Here is a 25,962-nt window from a genome sequence, read left to right as displayed (position 1 = left end):
ACTCGTCCAGGGTCTTCTATGCAAGACTGCCAATAGTGATGATTGGGAATGACTGCTAGGTATTGATTAGTGATTCAGATAAATGACCCAATTCGCCATTTCAAGAAGATGGGAAAGATGGGAATGAGGGCGAGATGTCGATAAATCAATTGATTAGGACGTAGAGTTATAGACAATGAGACAATCTTCAAGTAACCTAATTCAACTCCATTGACCCGGGGACATGCACGTCTGTAACCAACATCATACATCGCGGGGTACCTTGCAGTCATAACACTCCCAAAAGAAATGAGCCCAGGGGATCCGGACAACTGGGCTGCAACCTCCCACACAAAAGATCTTCCACGGTCCGTATTCCGTTGCATAAGCGCATATCCAAGAGCCAGGATCAGGCTCAGACGCAAAAGTACGCTCTAACGGATGCAACGCCTCCTCGTGGCCCCTGAGTCGAGCTAGCGTCTGCACCTTTTCCCTCAAATATATGCATCTCAATGCACCAAGAAAATCTGGCCTCGGAGTCCCTGTATTCTCGTTCTTCTTTATATCGACATTCCTTGTTCGCCAACCCGCTAAGATGGGTGGTCTTTTGTTGTCAGATCACTATGAGTTTCATAAGCCCAGTACCAATGATATGAACATTGCGAGTATCGCTTGGGGTTTCTCCCTAGGCGTGTCGATATTTGCGGGTACCAAGGCTGCGAAGCAGACGATCAAATCATGGAAGAGAGGGACGAGAACGAATATTTATCTCATCTTGGTTTGGATGGAATGGACGAGCAGTGTGATTATGAGTGCCATTACATGGTTGTATCTGCGACAATACATTCCACCCGGCTTTCCAGTCTTCTTCGTTATTGGTATGTCCCCCTCACCGGATCCGAAGCTTCCTCGTCTAACATACCCCAAGTCCTTCTTTGGGCTATCCAGATCCAATCACTACTACAGATTATCATCAACCGAATCTCGATCCTCATGGTCAACCGACATAATGCATGGAAACTCAAGCTCATAGTGTTCCTTGTTCTGCTCGCCATCAACATTAGTGTTTTCTGTGTCTGGATCCCCGCCCGATTACAGATCAGTTCTAAATGGATTGCTGTTAATGCTGTCTGGGATAGAGTGGAGAAATGCATCTTCTTGATTGTCGATGCTGGCTTGAACTTTTACTTCATCTACCTCGTTCGATCTCGCCTTATCGCCAACGGTCTCACCAAGTATACTCGATTATATCGTGTCAATTTGTTCATGATTGCTGTCTCGATGACAATGGATGTAAGTGAACATCTTACGCGTTCCAATTAACTTTACTAACAGAATAAGGTCCTGCTCATTGCAATGATGTCTCTTCCCAACGATATCGTCTACCTTCAGTTCCATCCTCTGACATACCTTGTCAAGCTCCACATCGAGATGAACATGGCCGAGCTCATCACCAAGGTCGTCAAGGCCAGCAACCCCAACGGCTACGACTACTCCGACTCGCGATCTCGCTCCGGTCAAAAGAGCGGAAAGACAACCACTGGAAAGAAGATGGGCTCCGTCTTTCCAGGCAATAACCAGACTTTCATTGAAGCCGGCGGCGATAACATTGAGTTGCCTCAAAGGAAGGAAGATGGTATTCAGGTTTCTAGAACTTTCAAGACTACTCAAATCGAAGTCGTCAAGGAGAATCGGGATCGTACTGATTACGACGATCTTGAGAGCGAGTCAAGTTCTACACGGCATTTGAAGCGAGAACCACTTCCATTTCCCGCTGAATAGCTCAATACTTCTCTATGAGCCTTTTCTGAATTGCCATTTTAGATTTGGATTGTCTTTACGGATACCCTTCCTGGTTAGATCACAGCGGCACATCATATACCCGCCGCTTAAATTCTTTCTTAAATTCTTTCTTAATTAGACGTATACGATATTAATGCATAAAATAAAATAGAATTTTCACAATGAGAAAGATGGTTTCGTAACAAATCCCTTTCTCTTGACTGAAGGATGTCGTAACCCTTGTTGTAAATCATGCGCTAAGATGCGGCTCCGCTCGACCGATGAATTGTGGCTGTTTGACCTCGATGCATGGGTATTAGTACGAAGGCCTCATTACCCCATTAACGGACGGTTTATTGGTAAGACGAGATGAAAATTGAATGTGGCGTTCGGGGAAGCGAGATATTACTTGCGTTATCACATCGTGGAGGGGGGGGGGTTTTGATTACTCAGAAAAAGTAAAGTTACCCCAGAATGAAATCTGGAGAAATACGTAGTTTCACCTGTTGCGTTTCTCGGCTGTATCTCATCGTAAGAAACACGTTAATGCAAGGAAGGCATTAACTCAAAAGATTTCTAGAAACTTTCATCAATCAATCTTGCTTGAAAAAGCTAAGTATGTATGGATACTGTTCCAAACCCATGTTATTCCCCTTGTTTGAGCCTATCTATTTCCAGGGTTGCCAAAGGTCGGGCTGTTCTAGATGCACTAAAGTTGAGGCGACAGAGCCACCTCACATACTGAATCTTCGGCCCTGACTCGATCTACAGAAAGAAACTTCTAGGTTACTGCAGTCGGTTCGTTACCCTTGAGAGTTGAATGCGATCGGTGGAACTATAGCCGGAGCCGCTCGGTTCCGATGCCACCAAGAGAGAACCAGCACTCTGGTAACACCGATGTACGCCGGAACGGTTCTCGTAAGGCACTTGTTTCGGTGGATTAATAGATGCAATCTCGGATATCGTGAGGGTCGTGCATGAACCATCATAGAAGATCGCACTGATAGATCTTGACTACCGGGACGAACTATAATGCGGATATTAAGACGAGAGATCTTTCGGAGCCGCAATGGTTCCCACTCGGACTTTTTTAACTAAGTCCAGGTCATATACCGACACTATACCATTTCCTGCTGAGTAAGTGACCTTAAATACGCAGATTTGTAAACGCGAATCGATTCCCAGTAAATGTCTTCCACTGCTTGTACAACTTCCTGATACTGAGCCAACAACACAATGGCAGGAACTAGAAATAGAAGGGTTGTTGAGATATATATCCAAGGTTCCTGGCTGTCAGATAACTTGTACATGGACATACTGAACATGCTAGAAACAAAGAACCCCGGTGCAAAGAGGATTACGATGTATGTTAAGTGAACAACATTGACATCGCCAAAGATAGATCTCCTTGAGTCCGAATTTTGGATCATCAACCTTGTCAATACGACCATATCCTCAAACAGCTGAGCACAGTCTTGGAGTTGATCTTGTAACTCAGTAATATCACTGAGAAGCAACTGCAAAGTCATTGTATCGCACTCTTGCGCAATCCGAAAGTTGACGAACTCAGAAAGAACAGTCAATCTGCGTCGTCTTTGCCAGATTTGTTGTCTCCAACTGGTTAGATTGAGGAGATAATCATTGTCCACTTGACATTTGGTGTCCTCTAGTGAGAGCTTGTAGCCCTTAGACAGCAGGCCTATAAGACGTAGGTCGAAACTCCAGTGGGTTAGAACTATAGGAATAAAATGGTGGTAAAAGTCCGAGATGGCTAAAGCCGCGGCTGAGTCTCCAAACAGCCCTGGCCGCTGGAAGGAATGAAACAATTTATCCAGCATCGAGGTGCCATCCAAGTAGGCATGGCCTTGAGTATAGGACGTCATGGAGCGACGAAGCTCAGATTCTTCAAAGACTGCTTGCAGACTACTGGCAGGATAATGTCGTCGTCTTCCAGCTCTAGTAGTTTTGACAACGTGTGTCACCGGAGAATCTACTAAGATCAGACCTAGAAAGATCAGCAATGATCTCAAGCAGTCCTTCGTTGAGCGTACATATCGAATAAGTCTTGAACTTCTCGATAATGACGGAACAAGTAGCATGAGCAATAATCAACTGTTGGTCCGATAGAAACGCCAAATTCTCGACATCTCGAGGAACATTCGAGGCTGTATGTAGTGCATTTTTCATATGATAAGATAGTTTTGCACTACTGAGATCCAGGATTTGCTGGTATGGAAGATGCAGGTATCCTTCACCAGGCTTAAATGATGGTAATGTTGCAAGAGAATGTGATAGAGGGCCCTTGTCGACGTCTGTAATGTTTGGGTTGACATATTCAGCGAAGAAGATTGGGTTGATATCAAATCTTTCACCTAAGACTATCATTATTTGAGGACTGATATCTTCAATGAGAAGCAGTCGCATGGTGTTTGCGGCTGGCTGTTTGATGATATCATCAATATCACAGTTTTCCATGACTGCCGGCTTGTTATTAGGTCCAAGCGCGTCATTTTGGGCGTAATCAATAATGGCGATCTTGCTGGAGTGAGTAGCCTTTCGGCGAATGTATCTCTCAAGACTCCTCACGCGTGGGTTTGACTGAGCCTGGGTCACCACATAATCTATGTACGATTTCGGCGGCATTCTGAACCAGTCAAACTGGTTGGGCGCTTGGTGCTGCAGTATTGAAAGGGTGGTCCTGGACAGGTAACTGCGTCTCGTGGTTGAGCTGCTCTCGGAATTAGATCAGTAAAACGAGGCATGTCGCGAGGCAGATTCAGTGGTGGGAGGACAGTGGCGTTACCCGGATTTTATAATGGCTGGCCCGGCATTCAGCTGAAGGCACTAAAAGCTTCCGGGCCAACCCAATCATGTGCGTGGCGTCAGCCATCTTGCAGATAGCGAGGATGAAGGATATTCTAATCATGAAGGAGTTCGTAAATATTATCGCTAAATTCAATGAACTTTAGAGCCAGTCGAATCGATTATTCAGCTAAAAACATGAACCTATTTTTCTTCATAGTAAAGTTCGGCTGACCCAGTGAATTTGGCTGCTGCAGGAAAGTGGCAGGCGATCTGATTACTTCAATCAGGACGAATAAACAGTCGCGTGATGAGACAGTCGAACACTATTTCGCGTATGCGAAACGAAGCAACAACAATACATCGAATCGCGACTTAGTAACGTCTTGCTTCTGTTGTATAGATTGATGTAAAATTATTCTGTTCAACGGTGTTCTCTTTGTCCGGATAACCTGACCATTCAACCACTCAGCTTTGACAAGTCAATGTTGAAGCTGCTGATCACTCCCTTCTTGATGTCATCCAAGTTCTGCTTCTCTGCTTCACGCTGGAGAATCTCGGCGCGAGACTTTCTCATCGCTTTGGCAACATCGGCCCACTCCAGAGACCGCTTATTGGTAACGTCCACCATGCTTTCCTCCACTGTTACACCAACTAGCTTGCCTTGACGCTTTCGAACAATTCCATCTACTATGACTGTGTCAATGTTTCCGATACTGCTGTGCAAAACAACGGCTGCGATAGGGTCTTGCTCAGCAGCGCAGACTAGTTCGGGGGTGTTGGCGTCAAAAATCACCAAATCAGCCAGTTTGCCTTCAGCAATGCTACCAAGCTGACTCTCCCTCCCAATCGCCCTAGCACCCTGAATTGTCCCCAGATTGAATACATCCTGCACAGTTTTGGAGATCTTTCGAGGGGCCAGGTCTTGGTCGATCAATTTCTGGTTATGCTTGGCTCTTGAGCCCTGTAAACCAAGTCTCATCTCGTAAACGATGCTAGATGCCTGATTACTGTGACAGTCGATGCCCAAACTAGACTGAGCTTGAGCCCGGGGAAGATCATCGTTCAAGCACACGGGATCTCCCAGAGCCATCTGCATCTCTGTGGAGGGAGTGCTGCTGATATGCGCTCCTGCATCAGCGAGGTCCTTGACGCTTTCAGCAGCGTATCCGTTGAGATGACTGAAAAGCATGCGATTGTCCAACAAGCCGAGACCTTTGATCTGCTGAACGAGATCATAAGATCCCATCTGTGGGTTGCTAACAGCATGAGTTGTTGCCAACTCGACACCGGCTCCGCGGGCACGCTTGAACAAGTCCTGAATGACCTGCTCCGTTAAAAACCAGAGATCAAAGGCTAGACCCATCGTGACCCTCTCGTCACCAAAAGGAGCCTTGTTGCCTAGCTCTTGAAGCTCATCCATGACCCATGGTGCAAGCATATCCGGATTCATCGCGAAAGGTGACCACGATGCGACGCGAGCCGTTGGGCAGTAGCCATAGACGCATCTCAGGCCCGAAGTAACGGTCGCTGAGATAGCAGTTGTAGCTAGGCACGATCTGTTAGTAAATATGAAGGGATCTTCGGGGTTTGTCAGACTTACCAGCGCCAGGAAAAACATTAACATGAGAATGGTCCACGACAGTGGTGGTGCCTGCATTGATTGCTTCGAGAGAACCTCCAAGCTGTCCCCAGTAGATGTCCTCCTCGGTATAGTTGGACGACTGAAGATTGCCAGACGCCATGTAATCGAGGAGTAATTCGTTAGCATGTCGTCCCTTGAGCTGGGTCTGCCAAAGATGATGATGCGTGTCAATGAAGCCAGGTGAGATGATCTTGTCGGCGCAATCGATAACCTCGGCGCCAGTGACTTCGCTAATATTCTCGGCTATCTTGGAGATCCGGTTTTTCTCAATGAGGATGTCCCTTCCCAGTGCTTGGACGTTGTCATTGGCGTCGTGGATAAGGACAGTGCCGCCTTTGAGTAACAGCCGGCGCGAAGTGTTACCGTTGAGAGTAGAGTCAAATACCATTGTGAGTAATAGTTCGAGAATTGTTGATTTCTTAGATGCAATTAGTTGGAAGGTTGATGTTCAAGTCAATAACGAGGACAGAGAGAGACTCTTATGGTCGATGACGACGCGGCGATGTCATACCCGTTCGTGCGCCAAAAGATATTCTGAGGCTACCTGCATGAAGAATCTCGGTGTTCCGTGGCCTAACTCCACGGAACACAACAAGTGAGGCCACGGCCGGCATTATCACGGAGGCAAAGTTGTCTACCCGTCTCGATCTACACAAGTGCAACACTCGCGCCAGAAATGCCCATCGCTTCCTGAATACCCGTTGCTAATTCTGGTGATATTCATCAAGATCGGTTTAGTCCGCTTTGACCTCCAACCACTAGCGGAAGTTGGTGATTTATAATAAGGTTTCGCGGCTGGTGATCAAGCGCGAGCGGAGATAGCGAAGGACCCGGGAGAGAGGGTTACTAGATTAGGATGCTCGCTTTTATCGGATTTGTAGTTTAGTCTCGGGTTGGTAATATTAGAGGAAACAAATCGCGAGAATTGCAGGGAAAACAAAGGGGAAGGCTATGAAAGACCTAACATCGAGAGTGGGCATTTCTCGGACTTCCACGGGATCGGCGGTGGCGTTGCGATAGCTTCAAATTGGGCGTTATAACGTCGTTTGAGATGTTGGCTCAATGATATTAGAAGACTACTACCAGCCCTCGAATAGGAAGAAAACCTCTTACATTAAATCAGAATGCTAAAAAGCCATTCCAAAGGCCCGCTAAGATATACTAAACTTGCTGGAGTCTTGTTATCGAAAAAAGATGTCCTAAGTTTTCCTACCTTTCCTTGCTAACCCAAAGTAACTAAAACAGAAAAGAAACTATGCTTTATAGCAAATCTTAAATTAGGAGATCTATTCTTGAGAAGATATACTAAGCCAATGTTTTCCGTACGAGTCTATGTCTAATCTGCTGTGAGATGATATTGCCGCTTCAAATTGCCGATATAGGGAGCTGAACAAGCTATGTGTTTCCACCTGGACGCAGTATCTATTGTGTATACCAACTATGCATTAGTTACTACACCACGGAACAATAAAGTGTGATCTATAAGTTTAAGCCAATTGAAAAAAGCCTTTCTAGGCATTGATCCATGGTGACCTTTAACACGGACTTAACCTATAGCTCTGTGTCGTCATTTTAAAGCAATGGTATGTAACGATCTATAGCTAATGATTGGCTGATAGTAAATTTACTATCTATTATGATGTGCCGGAGGTAGTAGGCATCAGGTCTATGTAGTAAACTCCATTGGTGGGCATGCAACGAGAAATCGGAGATGTACTCAAGCTGGAGGATTACTCGGAGTCGGATTTGAATGTTTAGTCATGTTATTTCCGAATGGGGTATTTTTCGGTCTTACCTCAACAGGAAATACTCCCAGCACCTCCACCTGTCGGAGACTCCGCTTCGAAAAGTTCTACTCATTCTCGAACAATCATCTTCCAGATCCAAGAACTTTCTCTTTTCCTTCAACTTGCGAGACCGCCCAATCGTTATCCTTAGCGAGTATTTTAAGCACTGAGTTGCTTACATCACATATTTCTTATCCACTATGTCTGTTTTGGACAGGTATGGTCCCGAGGTGCAGAGAGTCCCTGCAGATGCCCCCATTGAAGACATCATTGCACTTCTCAAGCGTGACGGAGGTGTTTTCGTGAAAGGGCTTGTATCTGAGGCAGATGTTGATAAGGCATATGGTGAATGTCGAGCACGTTTAGACTCCGATGTCGAATGGTCGGGCAGCTTCTTCCCCAGCAAGTCCTCTTTAATATACTTACTAGTACGACTGAACTAACTTGCCAACTTAAGAGGAGACGCAACGGGCGCCAAGCCTCCTTGCTCTCAGCCCTACATACGCGCGATCTCAGGTCATGAACCCAGTCTACCAGCAAGTCGTCGATCATTTCCTTACTACACGAAGTTGGTTCTGGTGGGGCACTGAACGGAAGGAGTCGGTTTCTAAACCATACTTGCATTCTTGTACAGCTATGAGGATTGGACCTGGAGGCAAAGCGCAGCCACTTCATCGCGACGACTACATCAGTCATAATATCCATAACAATATCGAAAAATGGGATGATGAGCGTGACGTGAACCGTGAATCTGCTGTTGGACTGTTTGTGGCTGGGTCAAAGGTCACGAAGGCGAATGGCGGTACGCAGTTTATCCAAGAGAGTCATCTATGGTTAGTACTGCTTACCAGATCTTTCAAATATCAAAGGTGACTGATGAACCACAGGGGTTCAGAACGTGGCCCTCCGCGTGTTCAAGACTGCATCTATGCCGAGATGGACAAAGGCGATGCATTCATCATGCTTGCTTCAGCGTATCATGGTGGGGGTACCAATTCCACCAAAGACCAGCACCGCTTAGTCTTTGCTACATTTGCTGTTCGTGGCTTTTTGAGACAGGAAGAAAATCAATTCCTCGCTGTGCCTAGAGAAACAGCGATGAAGCTTGACCAGGATATACAGGCATTCATGGGCTATTCGATGAGCGATCCGGCATGCGGTTATGTTGAACAAGTAGATCCGATATATCTGCTTCGGCCAGAGCTCGAGAAAAGTCCTTCGGACTTTTAGAAAGTTGAATATTAAGACAAATAATGGCTTCTATGTATGACTTCAGTAGTTGAAAACTGAGGTGGATGCCGATATCCCACTTCTCCGAGTGCGGGTTCTAGCCACATAAATCGGCTCTGATGACAGCGAGGCGTGCCCCACTAGTAAATCGACAACTCCGAGGCCGACTCGTATCTTCTCATCCATCTTTTCTCTCGCTCCACCATCGTCTTTTACTTCCAAATTTGGCAATACACACAGCAATAATGACAGGTAGTGATAATTCATCCTCAAATCGCCCAACTGCCCGTCGCAAAGGTGAGCACTGATTCTCTCTCTAATCATACTCTTGACCAAAATTACTGAGCTTTTCTTTAGACCCGGCTTGTGGGACATGCCGCAAAAAGTGTCGAAAATGCGATCGGAAACGTCCCATTTGCGATAGATGCCGCACCAAAGGCCTTCATTGCGAAGGATATCCTCCGCGTTTTCAATTTCAAGAGACATTGACGGTAACTCACAGTCAATCCAGCTCTCAGGAAGTCACAGCAGATAGCCTCGATGCCTCGCCTTCACAGCCTGTGATCTTAAGCCAGTCACCTCCAGAATTGTCAATGCCATCTGATCCCGTTGCTGCAAGACTGTCGGCTTCACTTTCGCCTGAATACCCTGTCCTTGAAACGTCAGCCTTGACCTTGGCGTCGCCCCAAACATCAGCGACTCTATCACTGTCGCCAGACGTTGTGTCCTTTACTGTCTCACCATCCGCACACAATGACCTGCACAACGACATTGCGACAAATCGACATATTATTGACTACTGTAAGACATCTGAAACACCGGAATGCGCACTCAGTAACAGACATCTCAGTTGACCAAACGCTAAGCGAGCATTTCATAATCCATGTACCGGGATTAGACAACCCGTTCAGAGATTATGTTCTGCCCCTTGCCTACCAGCATCAAGGCATTCTGCATGCGCTACTCGGATTATCGGCATGTCATATGCATAACACTGGACATGCGAACAGTCAGAGACTAGTCACGGTATCTCTTGGGTATAGACTATCAGCGATACGATCTCTTGCTTCTCTGTTGCACAAAGAAGACACCTCACGACTAACACCCACTGAGGAGGAATATGTTCTGGCTATGGTATTACTGCTCGTGTTGCACGATGTACGGTTTAAACTTCTTGGATTCTTTACCGGATACCTGTTAACATGACTGTAGGTCTGTGAATCAGGCGTCTCAACACATGGGGCTCACCTGACGGGCGTATCGTTCCTATGCAAACGGATCGCCTGCCTTGACACCTCGCCTAGGCGTTCGAAAACAGCCATGTTCCTTATTTCCGCCTTATCTTGGTAAGTCCAAGCGCTGATGGTGCTCACGATAGGTACTGATTCAAACAGGCTGGACATGCTGCGAGGCTTCAGCGGTGCTGAAAAGCTGTCCTACTCCACCGAAGTACGAGAATGTGTACGAGATCACGGAAGTCTTAGTCTTCATACACTCGTTGGCTGCCCGCCTGTGATATTCTTCAAAATTGGGCAAGTTCTCGAAGCAGGTAAAGATTACCTAGCGGGAGACCTGCCAGTTGAACAGTTTGAGCAATTGCTTGACGGCGCTGAGAAGTTCTTCCGCGGCTGGGATCCCGATCAAGCCGTTTATCCCACCAACCACCAAGAATGGCGACACCTAGCCGAGGCATACAGACACGCATGCTTGCTCCGTGTGATGAGGTTTCCCGACGCCTTTGCGATCTCATGCGATGACCCTCAGATCAAAGCCTCCGTCTCCGCGGTCCTCGATGTCTGTGCTACAATACCGAGAGACAGCGTGTTTTACAAACGTTTACTATTTCCGCTGTTCCTGGCTGGAGCCGATACATGCTCTCCGCATCAAATACACTACGCAAGCTGGTGCATCAACGAGATCAAGCATTCTACAGGCTTCCAGCACCCGGCCATGACTGATCTATTGACCAAAGTCTGGGACGAGAGACGGACGAATCCTCGAGGATGGTCAAACGTTCCCTGGATGGAATTCGTAAGTTCATCGCTTTCTTTCCCTTAGTCCGTACTGATACGAGCTTTTTTCCAGACTTGTTCCGAGCTTCTTCGTTCTCAACATGCATACCTCTTCTTTTGACGGGCCGACGTTCCACTAGTGCTCCACCGTCTAAGTCGGAGTCGGCATCGGGGATATAATCGGACTTGGCGATTGCAAGCGGTTGGGAGTATTGCTGTTTACGGAATAGCTTCGTCCCTGGGGATGATGGCTTGGCAATTGATGGGCATGAATAAAAGATGACATGAAACTCTGGCGTTTCTTCACGATGAATTATATGATTTCCCAGACTTCTGCTCTTTTAACCTGCTATTTATCCATCTATCAGCCATACTACACATAATATGGCAGCGCAAGAGAAGAACCAGGCCGAGTTGGAGAAGGCATCCAAGCTGGCAAATGTTCCGCACTGCGAACAATACGAGAGGATGGTCTCAGGCATGCTGTAAGTCAACACATGGGGCTCATTTGAGCGGTTCGATCTTACTTATACGATTGTAGATATGACTCACTCATTCCAAAACTCACAAATGCTCGTCTCGCAGCTCGAAAGGCCATGAACGAATACAACACCTGGTTTCCGGAAGGCGACGACTTCAACATCGAGTTTATCACCAAAAGGCGCGCTGAAATGCTGAAATCGTTCCTTGGACACGTGGAAGACGACGAAGTTTTTATCGAGCCACCATTCAGAGTCGACTACGGCCCTAACATGTCAGTCGGAAAGAGATTCTACGCCAACTTCAACTTAACGGTCTTGGATTCAGCTATCGTTACGATTGGCGACAGGGTTATGATTGGCCCAAATGTTATGATCTCGACAGCGACGCATGAAACGGAGGTCGCAAGCCGCAGGGCCTGCATCGAGTATGCGTACCCTATCAACATAGGCGATGACTGTTGGATCGGAGGCGGTGTTACTATTTTGCCTGGTGTCACGATTGGGGAGGGATGTACGATAGGCGCTGGCTCTATCGTGACGCGCGATATTCCTGCCTGGAGCGTGGCTGTGGGATCCCCTGCAAGGGTTGTCAAAAAGGTGCAAGCGCTGGGCAAATTTGAGGAGTAACAAAGCGCCTGGCTCGAGCTGAAAAGGCAAGATAGCCCCAAGTCGGAGAAATCGATCGATGTTCCTTTTTTGTCTTGAAGCTTTACCACTCTAAGCCCAGTATATAATAACCAGCATGGCTTGTTGCTCCAGCCGGGTTGCCAACAATTCATCCCTGACGCAAAGCTCCTAGCGTTGGCAATGCGCCAACTAACCATACTTTCCTCATCTCCCGATAGAATGGAATAACCCATCATGGATGTTAATTTGCCCGCCGAGCTTTAGGGGCAATTCCAGAATAGGACAGCTGCAAGGCGATAACCTAAAATAGCCAAGGGTGCTGTGACCAACATGCATTCGCAGAATGGGTACTTCAACCAACAGAGGACGTGCGGTACTTGTGGCCCTTTTTCGAATGGCTCGAGATCACAGATCGGTATCTCTCAAGTTCTGTCAAAGAATGGGTCGCCGTATCCCCGAACGGCTCTTCGGTGCTAGATGAGTCATATTCATGGGATCTGAGACGTAAAGCATACCATATTACTCGGTAAGCTTGGTCACTTGGGCTTTGGGCTTTTTACTAATTGTTGTTTCTAGAGTTGCCGCCACTTTCAACACCTTTGCAACGTATGGCGATGCGACCTCGCTATTTCAACGGCTAAAGACCATACGTCTTGTTGAAGTTTCTAGAATCTCGTCTGAATTGGAAGTTTTCCAAGATGGGAAAGCAATTCGGTCAGCGCCACAGCCTACCACTGCATATGTATCTGATGTCGACCTCGATTTCACCATCTATATATCGAAAGACAAGAAGGAGAAACTATTTTCAGTTCTACCAAGAATCCTTGAGGAATGGCTCAGGCATGATAGATATCCTTGGCATACATTCGAAGTGGTTAGCTCACTCACTTCTATCATTGCTAGTGACATTTCTGTTCTGGATGAGATACTTGAGGATCAAGGTATCATAGAACTGAATCCTGAGAATAATGACGCAAACGGTACCAAAAAGGCTTCGGAAGGCAGATCTGAATGCGTATCTGCGCAGGAGGTAGTTATGAGGCCATCCGAAGAAGATCAAGGAGAGCCGCTGGTTCTTCGGGGAAGCGAATTTGCTTTGCAAGTTGCCAATCAAGATACGAGCATGTATTATGATGACCCCAGTGTGTAGAAAGATTGAGAGATATCGCGGCCTCTCGAGAATCGAAAAAAGAGCAACGATTAGAGACGTCGTACACTATAGTGCCCTCAAGTCTACATCGTCATTGGTCAACATGATAGACTCTTACTTCAAAGTAAAATGATACTTGAATTTAGAGTCGCTTTTTCTCGACAAATATACGCTATTTCATGATTATCATCTCACTACACTCTTCTCTAGAAAGTCTTGTATCCACCCATAGTGCCTAGGCTACTAATAGTATCCTCACAGTAACTGGCTAGGAGCGTGTTAGCCTATGAAAATCTCGTGTCTGATAACAGCTAACCCTCTGCAAATGAGCATCGGGAGATAAAATCCAACTAAGTCATCGCAGCCGCAATTTCCATCCGTGTAGGCTATATCGTTGCGATTCGACTTCCATCCCAAAAGTACCAACCTTGAGTCAAGGTACTCTGTAAGGGACGGCTATCTCCATACAGACCGTAGATTAGCCAAATTTCGTTGTCACTATAGCTTTTGGTGGCTCCATTGGATGATAGGTTAAGCCTTGCCTCCTTTTGCGCGAATTCGAAGTAGCCTTAGAGTACATAGTCCTGGCGCTCTTGGTCATTCATGCATCGCAGGCTTAGCAGCACAGCGTAGCCATGCGAGCAAAGAGGTTTGATATACCTTAGCTCTTGAAACACTGTCCTGTGTAAGAACTCTCATGTTCGATTATACTCAGAAAATGGCATGGTCCGAGACTCGTAGGGGTGATCCTGGAGCTGCGCGGCGACCTGATGCACGAAACCTCTGAATTTGTCAAAGACAAACGTGAATACCGAGAGAAGGTAGGCAAAATCATAGACTCGATGCCCATATTTATCGAGCCCAGAACCAAACGAGTCCCAGCCCGGCCGCATCATGTCGCTACTGAAATGATCTTGGAGCAGATGCGGGCCACCTGAATACATGCCTAATCTCCAAGAGTCAAACAAAAGAAAGCCACGCTCAAACCGCGATATCTCTTCTTCAGAGAGCAGCAATGGTCTGAGAAACCCTGGGGGACAGCTAAAAGATGGATTGCCCTTGGATCTTGCCCTTGCTTCCGACGAGAGCTTGTCCTATGCAGCAACTGCAAACTCCGCAATGAGATGGTTCGCTTCTTCTCTCTGGCGATAGAATTCGCAGATCATAGGTAAGTGATAACCCCAATGTATGTAACAGGAAATATCTGAAGGAACCAAAAGGAACGAACCATCGACCTCCCTTCGAGCGAGAGGAAGCTCTTCAAGGTACGTATTTATCCATTTGACTTTATTTCTCTGGCTTGTTCAAAAATTTCCTCTTCTGCTTTTCGATGAGGTGTTGCATAGGTTAGCAGAAATCCTCTTATCGCGATACAGTCATCAGCGATACGCAGCAAATCACGAACGACGAGACCCACTATATTACAGCCCCTACAGCAGAGGCGAAGGATGGTCACGCAGGTAGCTAATCCATCACGTAACCTCCAACTCCAAAAACAACTTGACCGAGCTCTCGCCAACTCTAAAAGAAAATGGCTTCGACCTCCTCGAACCCCCCGGAGGATACCCTCATGCCATTTTCGTGCTTTCAGTGCCGTAACCGTAAACTAAAGTGCGATCGCCGCAGCCCCGGATGCAGCCGCTGTGACGCCACTGGGACAAAATGCCAATATCCCGCGTCGCGTAAAAAGCCTGTGATCACAGCCACACGGCCACGAGTCAAAGAACTCGAGTCTCGATTGGGTAAGTAAACAGTGAAAGTATTGAAGTTTGCTAAAAGGGATAGTCGATCTGGAATATCGGCTCAAGGCGACGCAGGACGAGGGATATCAATCGTTCAGACCTTTTGAAGCTTCGGAAAACCAACTCACTGAGACGGGGAGATATGAGCAACTTCCGCCACAAGAAATTATTGAGGAGTTGTGAGTGCAAATTATTGAGATTCAAAGTAAGGATCTGACAGTTTGCAGGACGAATGTCTTTTTTACAAAGGTTCATTGCAATGCGCAGTACATTCACCCCTCTCGATATCTCGCGTCACTGTATCTTCCGCCTCATATGCAACCACCAATGTGTCTTCAGTATATAATCATGGCCCGAGCTGCACTTGTGTCGCCGCCTCATAAGCACCTTGCCGATCCCTTTTATCGAAGAGCGAGGTATTATCTCGAAGCTGATGAGCAAAAGGTCAGTCAGTCATCTCGTCTGCATCACCTTGACTGACAACATCAGGGTGAAGGAGAGTATTTCGTCACACTCGCACATACACAATGCTGTGTTCTCATGGCCCATTTCGAAGTGCTGAATATGTGGTTCTCCAGATCATCTATGAGTACATCAAAATCTGTTCGTCTGTCACAGATTCTTGGCCTCCATCAACTCGATGGGAAGAATGACTGGAGACGAAATGCGACACTTCCGGAACCCAAGGATTGGTGTGAACTTGAGGAGAGGCGAAGGACACTGTGGGCTGTATTTTGCTGTGATAAACATACGAGCGGTACTACGGGATGGCCAAGTCTGATGGACGTCAGCAAGGTATGATCTACCAGAGCTGAGAAAATACGTGACTGACGCCTTGCAGATCAGCACATTATTGCCAGCCTCGGATGAAGCCTTTCAACTTGGCATGGAGGAACCTTCAACCTCACTGCCCCAAGTTCTCGACGGTGACAACTCTCTCTGCTCATCATTCGCATATCGCATCACCACGACTCATCTATTCCACGAATGTCTCGATCATACTTACCAAGACCATCAAGCCTCTGACCTAACAGACGTCGAAAACAGTCAGTTCTGGAAACGTCATCGCGATCTCGACACAAGTCTCGCAACAGCCTTCATCGCGCTCCCCGAAACGCTACGCGGGTCACATACCCAAGAAGCCACCACTATAAACCTACAACTTCACACCGCGTCGATTTGCATCCATCGCGTCGGTGCCGTTCAGGCCAAGAAGCACAGCATCTCGGCTGACGTACTATCTAACACACAGGCGCGTCTCGTCCCTTCTGCCGACGCGATATTTAACATCATCGCTTCACAGCCCGACGTGACAGCCATGTTCGGCAAACCCCTTGTTACATTCGCAGCATACATGGCGACATATGTGTTTCTAGAAGATTATGTGTCCGCACAGAATCGCACCAGCGAGATGAAAATGACAGCGCTTATGGATCTCATGATCACGATTGGACGTGAGAACCCTGTTACTGCATCTGCAGCCATACAAATGGCGCATGAATTACAGAAGACCGGGATTGATGCATCTGCTGTTGACAAGGTCCAAAATCTTATGGGGGAGAGGATTGCAAAAGGGCCGCTTTTGGGACAACAGAATACGGCCGAGGGCAGCGTGTTGTTCTGTCCTTTCGAGGGACCTTCTGGACCTGCGCCACCTGGCGTACCAAGTGAGATATTGAGGGGTAATCTCAGCGGTTTTCCTTAGCATTCAAGTGCCTGTCATTCGCGAATCATGATTCGCTACGGATATAACAAAATCACTTTTGGGTAATCATTCGCATTGCGCAACGTAAACATGAACACGAGGTGACACCTGTCAATCAGCGACCAAATCCATATCGGGTAATCAATACACAAGGAACTCACAAAGTTGACGCAAGTGGCGAACGACCAAGCAGGGAACTCGATCCGTGATAATGATTGGCCTGTGACGAATAATCATTGACAAAGCCTTTGCCATTTAGAGAAATGTATACCCGATGCTAACAGTGGAGAAATGCTGCGCATCACGCCGACGGCCGACATTTTATACTCCGCATTGCATTGAGGTTTCCCCAGATATGCAAGACATTTCTGTTCATTTTCAAACAATTTCTTTTGGCAACCAACAGTACGTTGCATTCGAAATGGCGCCGGTCTATAAAGTTGCTGTAATTCAATTTGAGCCCAAGGTTAGTTTCTGGACGTCATTACTGTAACTGTATTGATGTATCTGATGTCATTGACTTACACACCCTCAGGCCATCGTTGTCGCAGAAAACTTTGCAAAAGCAGAAAGCTATCTTCGTTCAGCCGCTTCAGAGGGATGTGATATCGCAATTCTTCCTGAATTCCATTTAACATCATGGGTCCCCGAACATCCCGACTTCATCTCCGCGAGCAAGACATCAACAGGATATCTCTCAAAATACCAAGCTCTAGCTAAAGAGCTCAACATGAACATCGTCCCCGGCACAATCTGCGAAGTCCATGCAGTTCCTGATTCTGAAGATGAAGAACTCCGCAACATGGCGTACTTCCTTGCCGCAGGAACAGGTGAGATTTGTGGATCTTACCAGAAGAAGAACCTTTGGCATCCAGAGCGTCCGCACTTAACTTCTTCGACGCATACCCCTCATACTGCATTCGACACACCACTCAAACACGCCGATGGAAGACCCGTACGCGCTGGTATGGTGATATGTTGGGATTTAGCATTTCCCGAAGCGTTCAAAGCGCTCGTCAACGATGGTGCTGATATCATATTGATACCATCATACTGGTTTATGGATGATAACGGCCAAGAGGGAGCTGGTCTCAACCCTGATTCTGAACGGATCTTCTTGAATTGTACACTTACAGCGCGAGCCTTTGAGAATACGGCTGCGATTGTGTTTTGCAATGCTGGAGGACTGAGTTGTGTGAATATGCCGATTCTGGGAGCATTGGGAAGAATCGAGGTTGGCGAGGAGAAGATGGAGATCGTCGATGTGGATTTGGATGTTTTGAGAGTTGCGGAAGAGACGTACAAGATCAGGATGGATATGAAGAGTGAGGGATGGCATTATAAGTATAACATGAACTCGGGTTCAAATGCATAGAAGGGGTATCTATCCATGGTCTACGTATATAAAAGCAACCTGGACTTTACTCTCGCCAAGCTTGGCATATTTGGAGCCGTATAATACCATTCACGAACAATGAAGGGTGCCTGAGAGAATCTGGTGATTATAGAGCGGTTTGGTATCTCGCTGACTCATCAAATCATCTAGCGTCATTGGTCTAGGGGTTAGGATTCAACTCTTCCATTGAGAAAAGTTGAGGCTCGGATTCGAATTCCGGATGACGCACGATCAGTTTGTTTTTGTTTTTTTGTTTTTGTTTCCTCTCAATTATTGACCCTGTTTCTACCACCTGACTTCTTTCAGCTCGATTTGACTGATTGCCCAGAGGGATCCAGCTCCAATGCCGTTGGCTTGCTCTCTTCACATCGCAGACGTATACAGATGTTCCGCGAGACATTTGACTCGGAATTACTAGCAAAAATCCTGCTAACCCTAGTTTTGACTCAATCGTTAGATCTGCCGAGATGGTATGATCTGACACTTCAACGTTTTTGACTCCCGATCCTGATCGATCATGTCTCAGACCACGCATCAACTTTCGAGTCTGTGCAATGGAGGCGCTAAGGGGTTTCACTCATGAAATATGATCTGATCCTCTGGAGTCGCCCGATCTGGAGAAGACTGCATGAGGCTGAAGATGTCATGCAAGGGAGGACACAAGCTGAGGACTTTGCAGCTGAAAGGTGATCCACAAACGAGATATCATTGGTGATGAGGGGAAATTTATGGATCATGTTATTTCCGTCGAGTTACACCAAGGGGGAACTTTTGCTCAGTTGTTCATTTCAATATTCTCTGTGTTACACACCTTGAGCCTCTTGGAAACGTGACTTGGGCATCCACCACAGAGCTATGCCAAGCTAGACATGCCTTTGGGCACGATGGGTAGCTTGGATGTCTGGCCTCAAGAAGTTATAGGAGTGGGGTCATAGGCAACTGCTTGCAAGCCACATTATCAGGGATATGTAATGTTAGGTGTAATCTCTGGCCAAAAAGAAGTACCCTTGGTATTGATTGCTTGATTGGATAAAGCCTTCTACAGTACAGTCGAGCTGCCTTATCGTCCCGCAAGGGATACAGTGTAATACTTGGGATCGTAGTAATGTTTTTGTGAAGCGTGATTCAGTTCTATCACCAACAGAGCCACTCAGAAGCTATCGTTCGACCCTGCATCGGCGCATGATCTGGTTAACTGGTCAATTTAATGTCACACGACAGTATATGTTCGTGGTCACAGTAGCTACACAGGAAGTTTAGCCATTTGAACACGAACAATAATGGCGTCCAACAAGAGTCAGATGTCGTAGGGCATCTGCAAGTGGTAATTCAGACAGAAATGATAAAGGTCTAATGTGCCACCTTCACTGTTCTGAGACGTGGGATCCAAGGAATGTGATGGCAGAATGTGCCAAGGCATAAGTAACAGAGAACTAACCCTATATCACCGGCCAGTCGAATTTAATAAAACGGAATTCTCCATGTAATTAAGGACTTGCGAGCCATAGTTGATGTCTCCATCTTTCACCGAACTGCCGAGATCCGGCCATTACAACGTGGCGCTGCTTTAATTTAAACTGTAGCGTCCGTTAACCCGAAAGTCTCAATGTCTCGGTTGCTTCAAAGACCGAGTGTGATGGGCACGAATACGCTGTCCGAAGATTAGCGGCATGTCAAACTATAGAGGTTGCAACCTGTTTCACTAGAGATCCAATCAACACTAGATATTAATTATTGCTGTGAGATTGGGTTGCTTTTCATCAGGAAGGAGATTCCAACATAAACAGCATTTCAAAGGATATGCGACTGTGTTGCTGTGGCCAGTCTTTGGTGATTCAATGTCAGTCCAAAGTTTATACGGAAACCTGGACAATGAGTGGAAGCAGATTCAAGATAAAAACATCCTTTCGCTTATTAAGACTAGAAGCGGAATTCAAGTCCTATATAGAATCACCATAAACGGTACTAGAGGACCTATCACTTCTCTTTGTACATATCGATATGGCCAACCACGTCAGCTGAAATTAAGGGTTAGAAGTATTTAGTAGATGCTCAATAGACCTATCAAGATGGCACTTTGGGCACCGCCTGGACACAGTAACTTGCCAAGAGGCTCTCGTTGATGTCATCGTCCTTGCCCATAGGTCCTGGGACGCCTCCCTGAATAACCAGGAATTCGAAGCCGAACCCCCCGTCAGGTGCTCACAGTAGCAGATATTGCACATATACATCCCAATGTGGCGACTGGAGTTGGAGAGAGAACAAAAGAGACGTTAAAAAGTCTAATACGTAGGTGGCTGGTAGGCGGTGATATCCGTTGCATGATTTGATGCTGGTTGACTCAGCCCCAGACTTTGACAGCAGAGCGCATCAGCCACCATGGAATGCCGGCTTTGATTCATGCTGTTGGTTCTATCAAAGAGGTGTAGAACTGGACCTCTTGCCCCCCTGACCGTACTTTCTGTCCAATGTCTCCGTGAATTTGTGGTTATCGTCTCTCTTTGTTGAATTCAAGTTTCACAAATCTTTTGATGTTTGTTACTGACGACAATAGAACTTTGAGTATGAGAACAAGACCTATCTGATTACAAGGTTCACATCGACTCGGCGTCGTGAGCGACCGCCCCCTTATCTCGATGGTTTCACGTCAGAAGGCTTGCAATCGATCACAAACAGCCCAGGCCTAGATCCAAACCCATCAACTGTGTTTTGTTTAAGATCTTATTGTGCCAAGGCATGTAGCACTACGCCTTCATCGATCTGGAACCACCCGAGCTGTCATGATAACGAAAGCCCTCCTCATACCACATACCAGGGATGAACATGACTTGGCCCCATCGGCCTTACACAAGCCGGCCTAATCAAACATTGACCCAGGATGTATCGAAGACCGGTATTTCACAATGTTATTTCTCACGAGCAGTCAATAGCTTGCTTGTTTGTTGTGAGGATAGGTATGTTGAGATTCGTCTAGTCAACAATGACCGAGATATATAGGGCGAAGCTTCATCTACTCTGTAAGTCGACATCATCAACAACAAGTCGACAAATCATCACAACATAGCCATGACTCACTCTCTGAGCTGGCGAGCCTTCGTGGCTATTACCCTGACTGTTTCAGCTTCTGCATATCCCCATCAAACATACCCAAACCTCGTCCCACGTGCCGGATGCCCCATCCCTGACATCTGCACCTGGGGTAGTTGCACCAACACCACTATTGGTCTTGATCCCCGAAACTGTGGAAAGTTCGGGAACTCTTGTGAACCTTCAGAGATCTGCATTGCCGGCCAATGTCTCCCGCTTGATCTCGGTACAGACGATTGTCCTACCGCATGCAAGCCTGGTCAATTGTGCACCAACGGCGAGTGTGTCTCCATCGAGATCGCAGTCGATCCTCTTCGATGTGGAGAGGAATCCTGTGATCCTTCATCTCTCTGTATCAACGAACAATGCCAAAAACTCGAAATCGGCTCAGATCCCACGTCATGTGGTCCTTCTAATACGATATGCGACGCCGGAAGCTGGTGTCTGTACGATACCTGTATTCCTTTCATCCTCGGTACCAACGTTCAAGCCTGCGATGAGAAAACTTCATGTTCTCTTGGTACATCTTGCCAAGACGGATACTGTCGACAAGTTTTCCTTTCGACCAATATAAATAGCTGCGGAGATGCTTCGCAGAAATGCACTGCCGGTCAAGTCTGCGTCTCTGGGGAATGCCAGTCCCTTGATGACGAAGATATCAGTCAGGACTGCGATGGGCTCTGCAAGCCTGGCTCTTGGTGCTTGGCTGGTGAATGCGTGCCGATTAGTTTCTCGACAGATACTTCTCAGTGTGGCAGTAGCCCTGAACCATGTGGCAAGGGACAAGTATGCGTCTCAGGGCAGTGCATCAACAACCTGGTTCATCAGGAAAGCATCCCCAGGACGGCTTGTAGTCTTTCTATGCGTCCAGGGGGATTTGTTTCTGGGCCAGGAGGATCTTCAGACCAGAACAACAACGGAGGCGGTCGAGAGGGTTCTACCAATGACGCCGCTTCGGGACAAGGGGGAGGCCAGCAAGGAGGAGACTCTACCTCGAACAACAACGGTTCTGGCAGCTTTCCTGGTGACGCTTCAGGCGGAGGTGGTCAGAATCAAGGCGGCCAAGGCGGTGACCAGGGCGGCTTCCCGGGCTCACGTCCAAGTTCCAACTCTGGCTCTGGTAACAACCAGGGTGGCACCGATAACTTTGGCGTTGGTCGTCCAGGTCCAGGCGAGGATGGTAAGGGATATCCATCTTCTGTGTGCGAGCCAGAGTGCGCATCAAACTTCATCTGCGTTAACGGAGAATGCCTTTCGGTTTCGGACCCCTTATCCTGCGGACCCTCCACCAACCTCAATCGCCTATTCCATCGGCAAAACGCTGTATGTCCACCAGGTTATGCCTGTATCGACGACCGCTGCGTTCGAGTAGATGGACCTATTAGCTGCGGTGGCTCTATCTGCCCGGCCAACTATGCCTGTATCCAGGAAGCGTGCGTCCCTCTTGGAGATCCCACCGACTGCGGTGGTGAGACGTGTGCCAGTGATGAGATCTGCTTGGGTAATACCTGTGTATCGAACCCGGCATTGGCTAGCTGTGTTGGTGTCGTTTGCCCTCCCGGACAGGTATGCCAGAACGGAGACTGTGTCGCCGCCGGTGGCTCCCCTGGTGCAAACGGCAATCCTCAGGGTAATGGCGGTAGACCCGGCGGTGGCTCTGGGAACGGCGGTTCTAATGGAGGAGACAACGGTGAAGGTACTGGAGGATCCGGCAACGGTGGATCCGGTGGCGGTTCCAACGGAGGAGGCAACGGAGGAGGCAACGGAGGAGGCAACGGTGCCTCTCCTGGCGATGGCTCAGGCAATGGAGGATCTGGCAATGGAGGTTCTGGCAATGGAGGCTCCGGCAACGGTGGCAGTGGCGGTGGATCCAATGGGGGATCACCAGGCGGCAACGGTGGTTCTCCAGGTAATGGCTCCGACGGACCAGACAGCGGCAACCCGGAAGGGAACGGTGGCCGCCCTGGTCCGGATCTTGGTGGCGACGGCTCTTCTACTGGCAACGGTGGAGGAAATGGCGGTGGTGCTGTAACCTCACCACCCGCAGGTACCGCTACCCGCTCGGGAGCTGGTAATCTCCCAGGTTCGACAGCAGCCAGTGCCGACGCTAGTGACGACGCGCCTATCGTCAACCCTGGCCCTGGCACGACTGGCACAGACGGACTCTCAGCTTCAACTACCAGCATTCGAGGTCGCCCTGATGGCAATGGAGGATCATCCGCTTCAGGTGACGGTGGTGGCGATTCTCCTACCTTAGCCTCGACTGGAGCGGCGGAGACCGGTGCTGCTACATCTGATGCAGGACCTATCGTGGACCCTGGATCTGATTCAACAGACCTTTCGGGTGCCAGCACGAGAGTAACAGGTGGTGCAGAAGGCGGCGGAGGCTCTGAGATTACGCTCAGCGGAACTGCTTTGCCCACTGACACCAGCGGGGAGTCTCCTACCGACGGCGGTAGCTCCGCGGCCGGAGGTGTCGGTACCGATACGACAGACATTGACAACCCCGGTGCACCTAGTACCGACGGAAGTGGTATTTCGGCTTCTGAGACTGGTGCCACTGGTACCGATGTCGATGGACAGACAGAGACAGCCTCCACTACTCAAGCCGCAACGGCTGCGCCAACGCAAACTACACCATGCTCCACAGACGATGATTGCCTTCTCAATGTCGCTCTCTGCGTTTTCAATGGCCTCAATATCTGTACTTGCGTAGACGGAGTCTGCGGGCAGCAGCCCGGAGGTCCTGAAGGTACAGGAGTCACCGGCTCTGACCTCGGAACCTCAACAGGAGGTAATGGAGAGCCAACTGATAGTGCTGGGTCGACAGTCACAGATGGCAATGGAGAGACAACTACAGCAACAACCGGAGATCCAGCTGCAACATCGGCAGTATCGTGTTCGACAGACGCTGACTGTTTAGCCGACCTCGGCCTCTGTGTCGATGGCTTGATCAACCTATGCATCTGCGTTGATTCCATTTGTATTCTCGATCCTACGCTAGCTTCGACCACAGATGCCAACAACGGACAGACGACCACCGTCCAGGATGCTACTACCACTGACGCAGAAGCAGCCGCAACGTCGTCAGCTGTCGCCTGTACTACAGACGCTGACTGTTTAGCCGATCTTGGCCTCTGCGTCGATGGCCTCATTAATCTATGCATCTGCGTAGACGCCATCTGCATCGTTGATCCAGCGTTAGCCACGACATCTGGTCTTGAGAATGGACAGACGACTACAGGCGCTGGTGCTACGACCACAGAGGAAGCACCAGCAGCGACGTCGTCAGCAGTGGCCTGTGCTTCAGATGATGACTGCTTGGTTGATGTTGGCCTTTGCGTGGACGGTCTACTCAATCTATGCGTTTGCGTAGACGCTGTCTGCATTCTTGACCCAGCGTTAGCCACTACTACCGCCGATGGTACAGTCACAGCGACACAGCCAGCTCCAACAGAGACAACTGCCGTTGCTTGCACCACATCCGATGACTGCAGTGTCAATGTTGACCTCTGCATCATTGGAGGGCTCAATCTTTGTGTCTGCCTCAACGGAGTCTGCGTTGCCGACCCGAACGGTGAGGAAACAACCGCTGCGAACCCTACTGCGACGAACACTGGACCAGGAGCTACTTCAACTGCAGTAGCATGCTCTACAGCTGATGACTGCGCTGTCGATGCGGACCTATGCCTTGACGGATTGATCAACCTTTGCGTCTGTCTCAATGCCGTCTGCGTTAATCCTGGAGGAGGCAACGATCAGACAACCACAGAGACGGGCGCGGGATCAGGACCTACCACAGCACCGGTGTCCTGCTCTACGGCTGATGACTGTGTAGCTGATGCTGATCTATGCTTAGACGGTCTGCTGAACCTTTGTGTCTGCCTCAACGCTGTCTGCGTCGTAGCAAACCCTGGGGGTGATCCGACTGAAACAACTGAGCTGCCACCTGCAAACACTAGAACTCCATGCGCCACAAACGGTGACTGCACAGCTAACGCGGCACTCTGTCTAGACGGGTTGATCAATATTTGCGTTTGCCTCGAAGGTTTATGTATCATCAACCCTGTTGTGAATCCCACAGAAACGACCGCTCCTGCACCAACAGAGACTGCTACAACTTCGTGCAACACCGCCGATGACTGTACCGCGAATGCTGGTCTTTGCTTAGACGGGCTTCTGAACCTTTGCCTCTGTGTCAACGCAGTTTGTATACGATCACCAGGTGGCGGTGGTAACAATGGCGACCCCTGCACTGACGACCCTGACTGTACTGCTGCTGGAGCTGTATGCCTCGAGAGTGGTGTTTGTGGACCTGACCCAGGAAACACACCAACTTCCTGTACTACAGCCGACGACTGCACTGCCAACGCTGCTCTCTGTTTGGATGGTCTGCTGAACCTCTGCGTTTGTCTCAATGCGGTCTGCGTACAGGCTGGCAACGGCGGCGGGGACGGTGATGCTTGTACAGATGATACCGACTGTACTACCGCTGGGTCTGTCTGTCTTGAGAGCGGCGTCTGCGGACCTGATCCA

The 25,962-nt window shown here is 48.3% G+C and overlaps 10 protein-coding genes and 1 non-coding gene across 12 annotated transcripts; 8 read left to right on the top strand and 3 right to left on the bottom strand.

Annotated features, from left to right (window-relative positions):
• The first annotated feature begins 462 nt into the window (after positions 1-462).
• On the top strand, positions 463-1,952 carry FOIG_06903 (uncharacterized protein). The gene is made up of 3 exons (XM_031206141.1): positions 463-857; positions 908-1,272; positions 1,321-1,952. The coding sequence occupies exons 1-3, from the start codon at positions 482-484 to the stop codon at positions 1,759-1,761; spliced, it is 1,182 nt and encodes a 393-aa protein (XP_031064865.1). The 5' UTR covers positions 463-481; the 3' UTR covers positions 1,762-1,952.
• A 927-nt stretch (positions 1,953-2,879) lies between these two features.
• On the bottom strand, positions 2,880-4,505 carry FOIG_06902 (uncharacterized protein; the record flags this gene model as incomplete). Its single annotated transcript, XM_031206140.1, has 2 exons — positions 3,813-4,505; positions 2,880-3,766 (listed from the first exon to the last, which is right to left on the bottom strand). Exons 1-2 carry the CDS (start codon positions 4,402-4,404, stop codon positions 2,880-2,882), a joined length of 1,479 nt encoding a protein of 492 aa, XP_031064864.1. The 5' UTR covers positions 4,405-4,505.
• Positions 4,506-5,023: 518 nt separating this feature from the next.
• Positions 5,024-6,596, bottom strand: FOIG_06901 (uncharacterized protein; the record flags this gene model as incomplete). The annotated part of the gene is made up of 2 exons (XM_031206139.1): positions 5,024-6,111; positions 6,167-6,596. The coding sequence occupies 2 exons, from the start codon at positions 6,594-6,596 to the stop codon at positions 5,024-5,026; spliced, it is 1,518 nt and encodes a 505-aa protein (XP_031064863.1).
• Positions 6,597-8,058: 1,462 nt separating this feature from the next.
• Positions 8,059-9,320, top strand: FOIG_06900 (uncharacterized protein). Of its 2 annotated transcripts, none has more exons than XM_031206137.1 (3): positions 8,059-8,397; positions 8,453-8,828; positions 8,883-9,320. In XM_031206137.1, exons 1-3 carry the CDS (start codon positions 8,196-8,198, stop codon positions 9,223-9,225), a joined length of 921 nt encoding a protein of 306 aa, XP_031064861.1. In that variant the 5' UTR covers positions 8,059-8,195; the 3' UTR covers positions 9,226-9,320. The 2 variants fall into 2 exon arrangements, with proteins under 2 accessions (XP_031064861.1, XP_031064862.1); XM_031206138.1 differs by having other exon boundaries at positions 8,059-8,377; positions 8,883-9,301.
• A 419-nt stretch (positions 9,321-9,739) lies between these two features.
• FOIG_06899 (uncharacterized protein) lies at positions 9,740-9,997 on the bottom strand (the record flags this gene model as incomplete). The annotated part of the gene is made up of 1 exon (XM_031206136.1): positions 9,740-9,997. One exon carries the CDS (start codon positions 9,995-9,997, stop codon positions 9,740-9,742), a length of 258 nt encoding a protein of 85 aa, XP_031064860.1.
• A 526-nt stretch (positions 9,998-10,523) lies between these two features.
• On the top strand, positions 10,524-11,358 carry FOIG_06898 (uncharacterized protein; the record flags this gene model as incomplete). The annotated part of the gene is made up of 3 exons (XM_031206135.1): positions 10,524-10,571; positions 10,620-11,256; positions 11,311-11,358. The coding sequence occupies exons 1-3, from the start codon at positions 10,546-10,548 to the stop codon at positions 11,356-11,358; spliced, it is 711 nt and encodes a 236-aa protein (XP_031064859.1). The 5' UTR covers positions 10,524-10,545.
• Positions 11,359-11,486: 128 nt separating this feature from the next.
• Positions 11,487-12,511, top strand: FOIG_06897 (acetyltransferase). Its single transcript, XM_031206134.1, has 2 exons — positions 11,487-11,722; positions 11,779-12,511. The coding sequence occupies exons 1-2, from the start codon at positions 11,622-11,624 to the stop codon at positions 12,344-12,346; spliced, it is 669 nt and encodes a 222-aa protein (XP_031064858.1). The 5' UTR covers positions 11,487-11,621; the 3' UTR covers positions 12,347-12,511.
• A 3,607-nt stretch (positions 12,512-16,118) lies between these two features.
• On the top strand, positions 16,119-17,183 carry FOIG_06896 (uncharacterized protein). Its single transcript, XM_031206133.1, has one exon. The coding sequence runs from the start codon at positions 16,125-16,127 to the stop codon at positions 16,941-16,943; it is 819 nt and encodes a 272-aa protein (XP_031064857.1). The 5' UTR covers positions 16,119-16,124; the 3' UTR covers positions 16,944-17,183.
• Positions 17,184-17,364: 181 nt separating this feature from the next.
• FOIG_06895 (uncharacterized protein) lies at positions 17,365-18,415 on the top strand (the record flags this gene model as incomplete). The annotated part of the gene is made up of 2 exons (XM_031206132.1): positions 17,365-17,409; positions 17,479-18,415. The coding sequence occupies 2 exons, from the start codon at positions 17,365-17,367 to the stop codon at positions 18,316-18,318; spliced, it is 885 nt and encodes a 294-aa protein (XP_031064856.1). The 3' UTR covers positions 18,319-18,415.
• Positions 18,416-18,488: 73 nt separating this feature from the next.
• FOIG_06894 lies at positions 18,489-18,567 on the top strand. Its single transcript has one exon. It is a non-coding gene; the product is annotated as a tRNA-Gly (tRNA).
• Positions 18,568-21,405: 2,838 nt separating this feature from the next.
• FOIG_06893 (uncharacterized protein) lies at positions 21,406-25,958 on the top strand (the record flags this gene model as incomplete). The annotated part of the gene is made up of 2 exons (XM_031206131.1): positions 21,406-25,882; positions 25,939-25,958. The coding sequence occupies 2 exons, from the start codon at positions 21,406-21,408 to the stop codon at positions 25,956-25,958; spliced, it is 4,497 nt and encodes a 1,498-aa protein (XP_031064855.1).
• Positions 25,959-25,962: the final 4 nt, after the last annotated feature.

This window comes from Fusarium odoratissimum (assembly GCF_000260195.1).
Source record: "Fusarium odoratissimum NRRL 54006 unplaced genomic scaffold supercont1.9, whole genome shotgun sequence".
Lineage (NCBI taxonomy): Eukaryota > Fungi > Ascomycota > Sordariomycetes > Hypocreales > Nectriaceae > Fusarium > Fusarium odoratissimum.
The sequence above is the reverse complement of the archived record's forward strand: the minus strand, read 5'-3'. Positions and strand labels throughout refer to the sequence as shown.

Excerpts from the sequence above, each read along its gene's own strand:
- FOIG_06903 (XM_031206141.1), top strand. The coding sequence starts at position 482 with ATGCATCTCAATGCACCAAGAAAATCTGGCCTCGGAGTCCCTGTATTC. Across the intron at positions 858-907 it reads TCCAGTCTTCTTCGTTATTG|TCCTTCTTTGGGCTATCCAG; the intron begins GTATGTCCCCCT and ends ACATACCCCAAG. Across the intron at positions 1,273-1,320 it reads CTGTCTCGATGACAATGGAT|GTCCTGCTCATTGCAATGAT; the intron begins GTAAGTGAACAT and ends TAACAGAATAAG.
- FOIG_06897 (XM_031206134.1), top strand. The coding sequence starts at position 11,622 with ATGGCAGCGCAAGAGAAGAACCAGGCCGAGTTGGAGAAGGCATCCAAG. Across the intron at positions 11,723-11,778 it reads AGGATGGTCTCAGGCATGCT|ATATGACTCACTCATTCCAA; the intron begins GTAAGTCAACAC and ends ATACGATTGTAG.
- FOIG_06896 (XM_031206133.1), top strand. The coding sequence starts at position 16,125 with ATGGAGGAACCTTCAACCTCACTGCCCCAAGTTCTCGACGGTGACAAC.
- FOIG_06900 (XM_031206137.1), top strand. The coding sequence starts at position 8,196 with ATGTCTGTTTTGGACAGGTATGGTCCCGAGGTGCAGAGAGTCCCTGCA. Across the intron at positions 8,398-8,452 it reads GTCGGGCAGCTTCTTCCCCA|AGGAGACGCAACGGGCGCCA; the intron begins GCAAGTCCTCTT and ends TGCCAACTTAAG. Across the intron at positions 8,829-8,882 it reads ATCCAAGAGAGTCATCTATG|GGGTTCAGAACGTGGCCCTC; the intron begins GTTAGTACTGCT and ends GATGAACCACAG.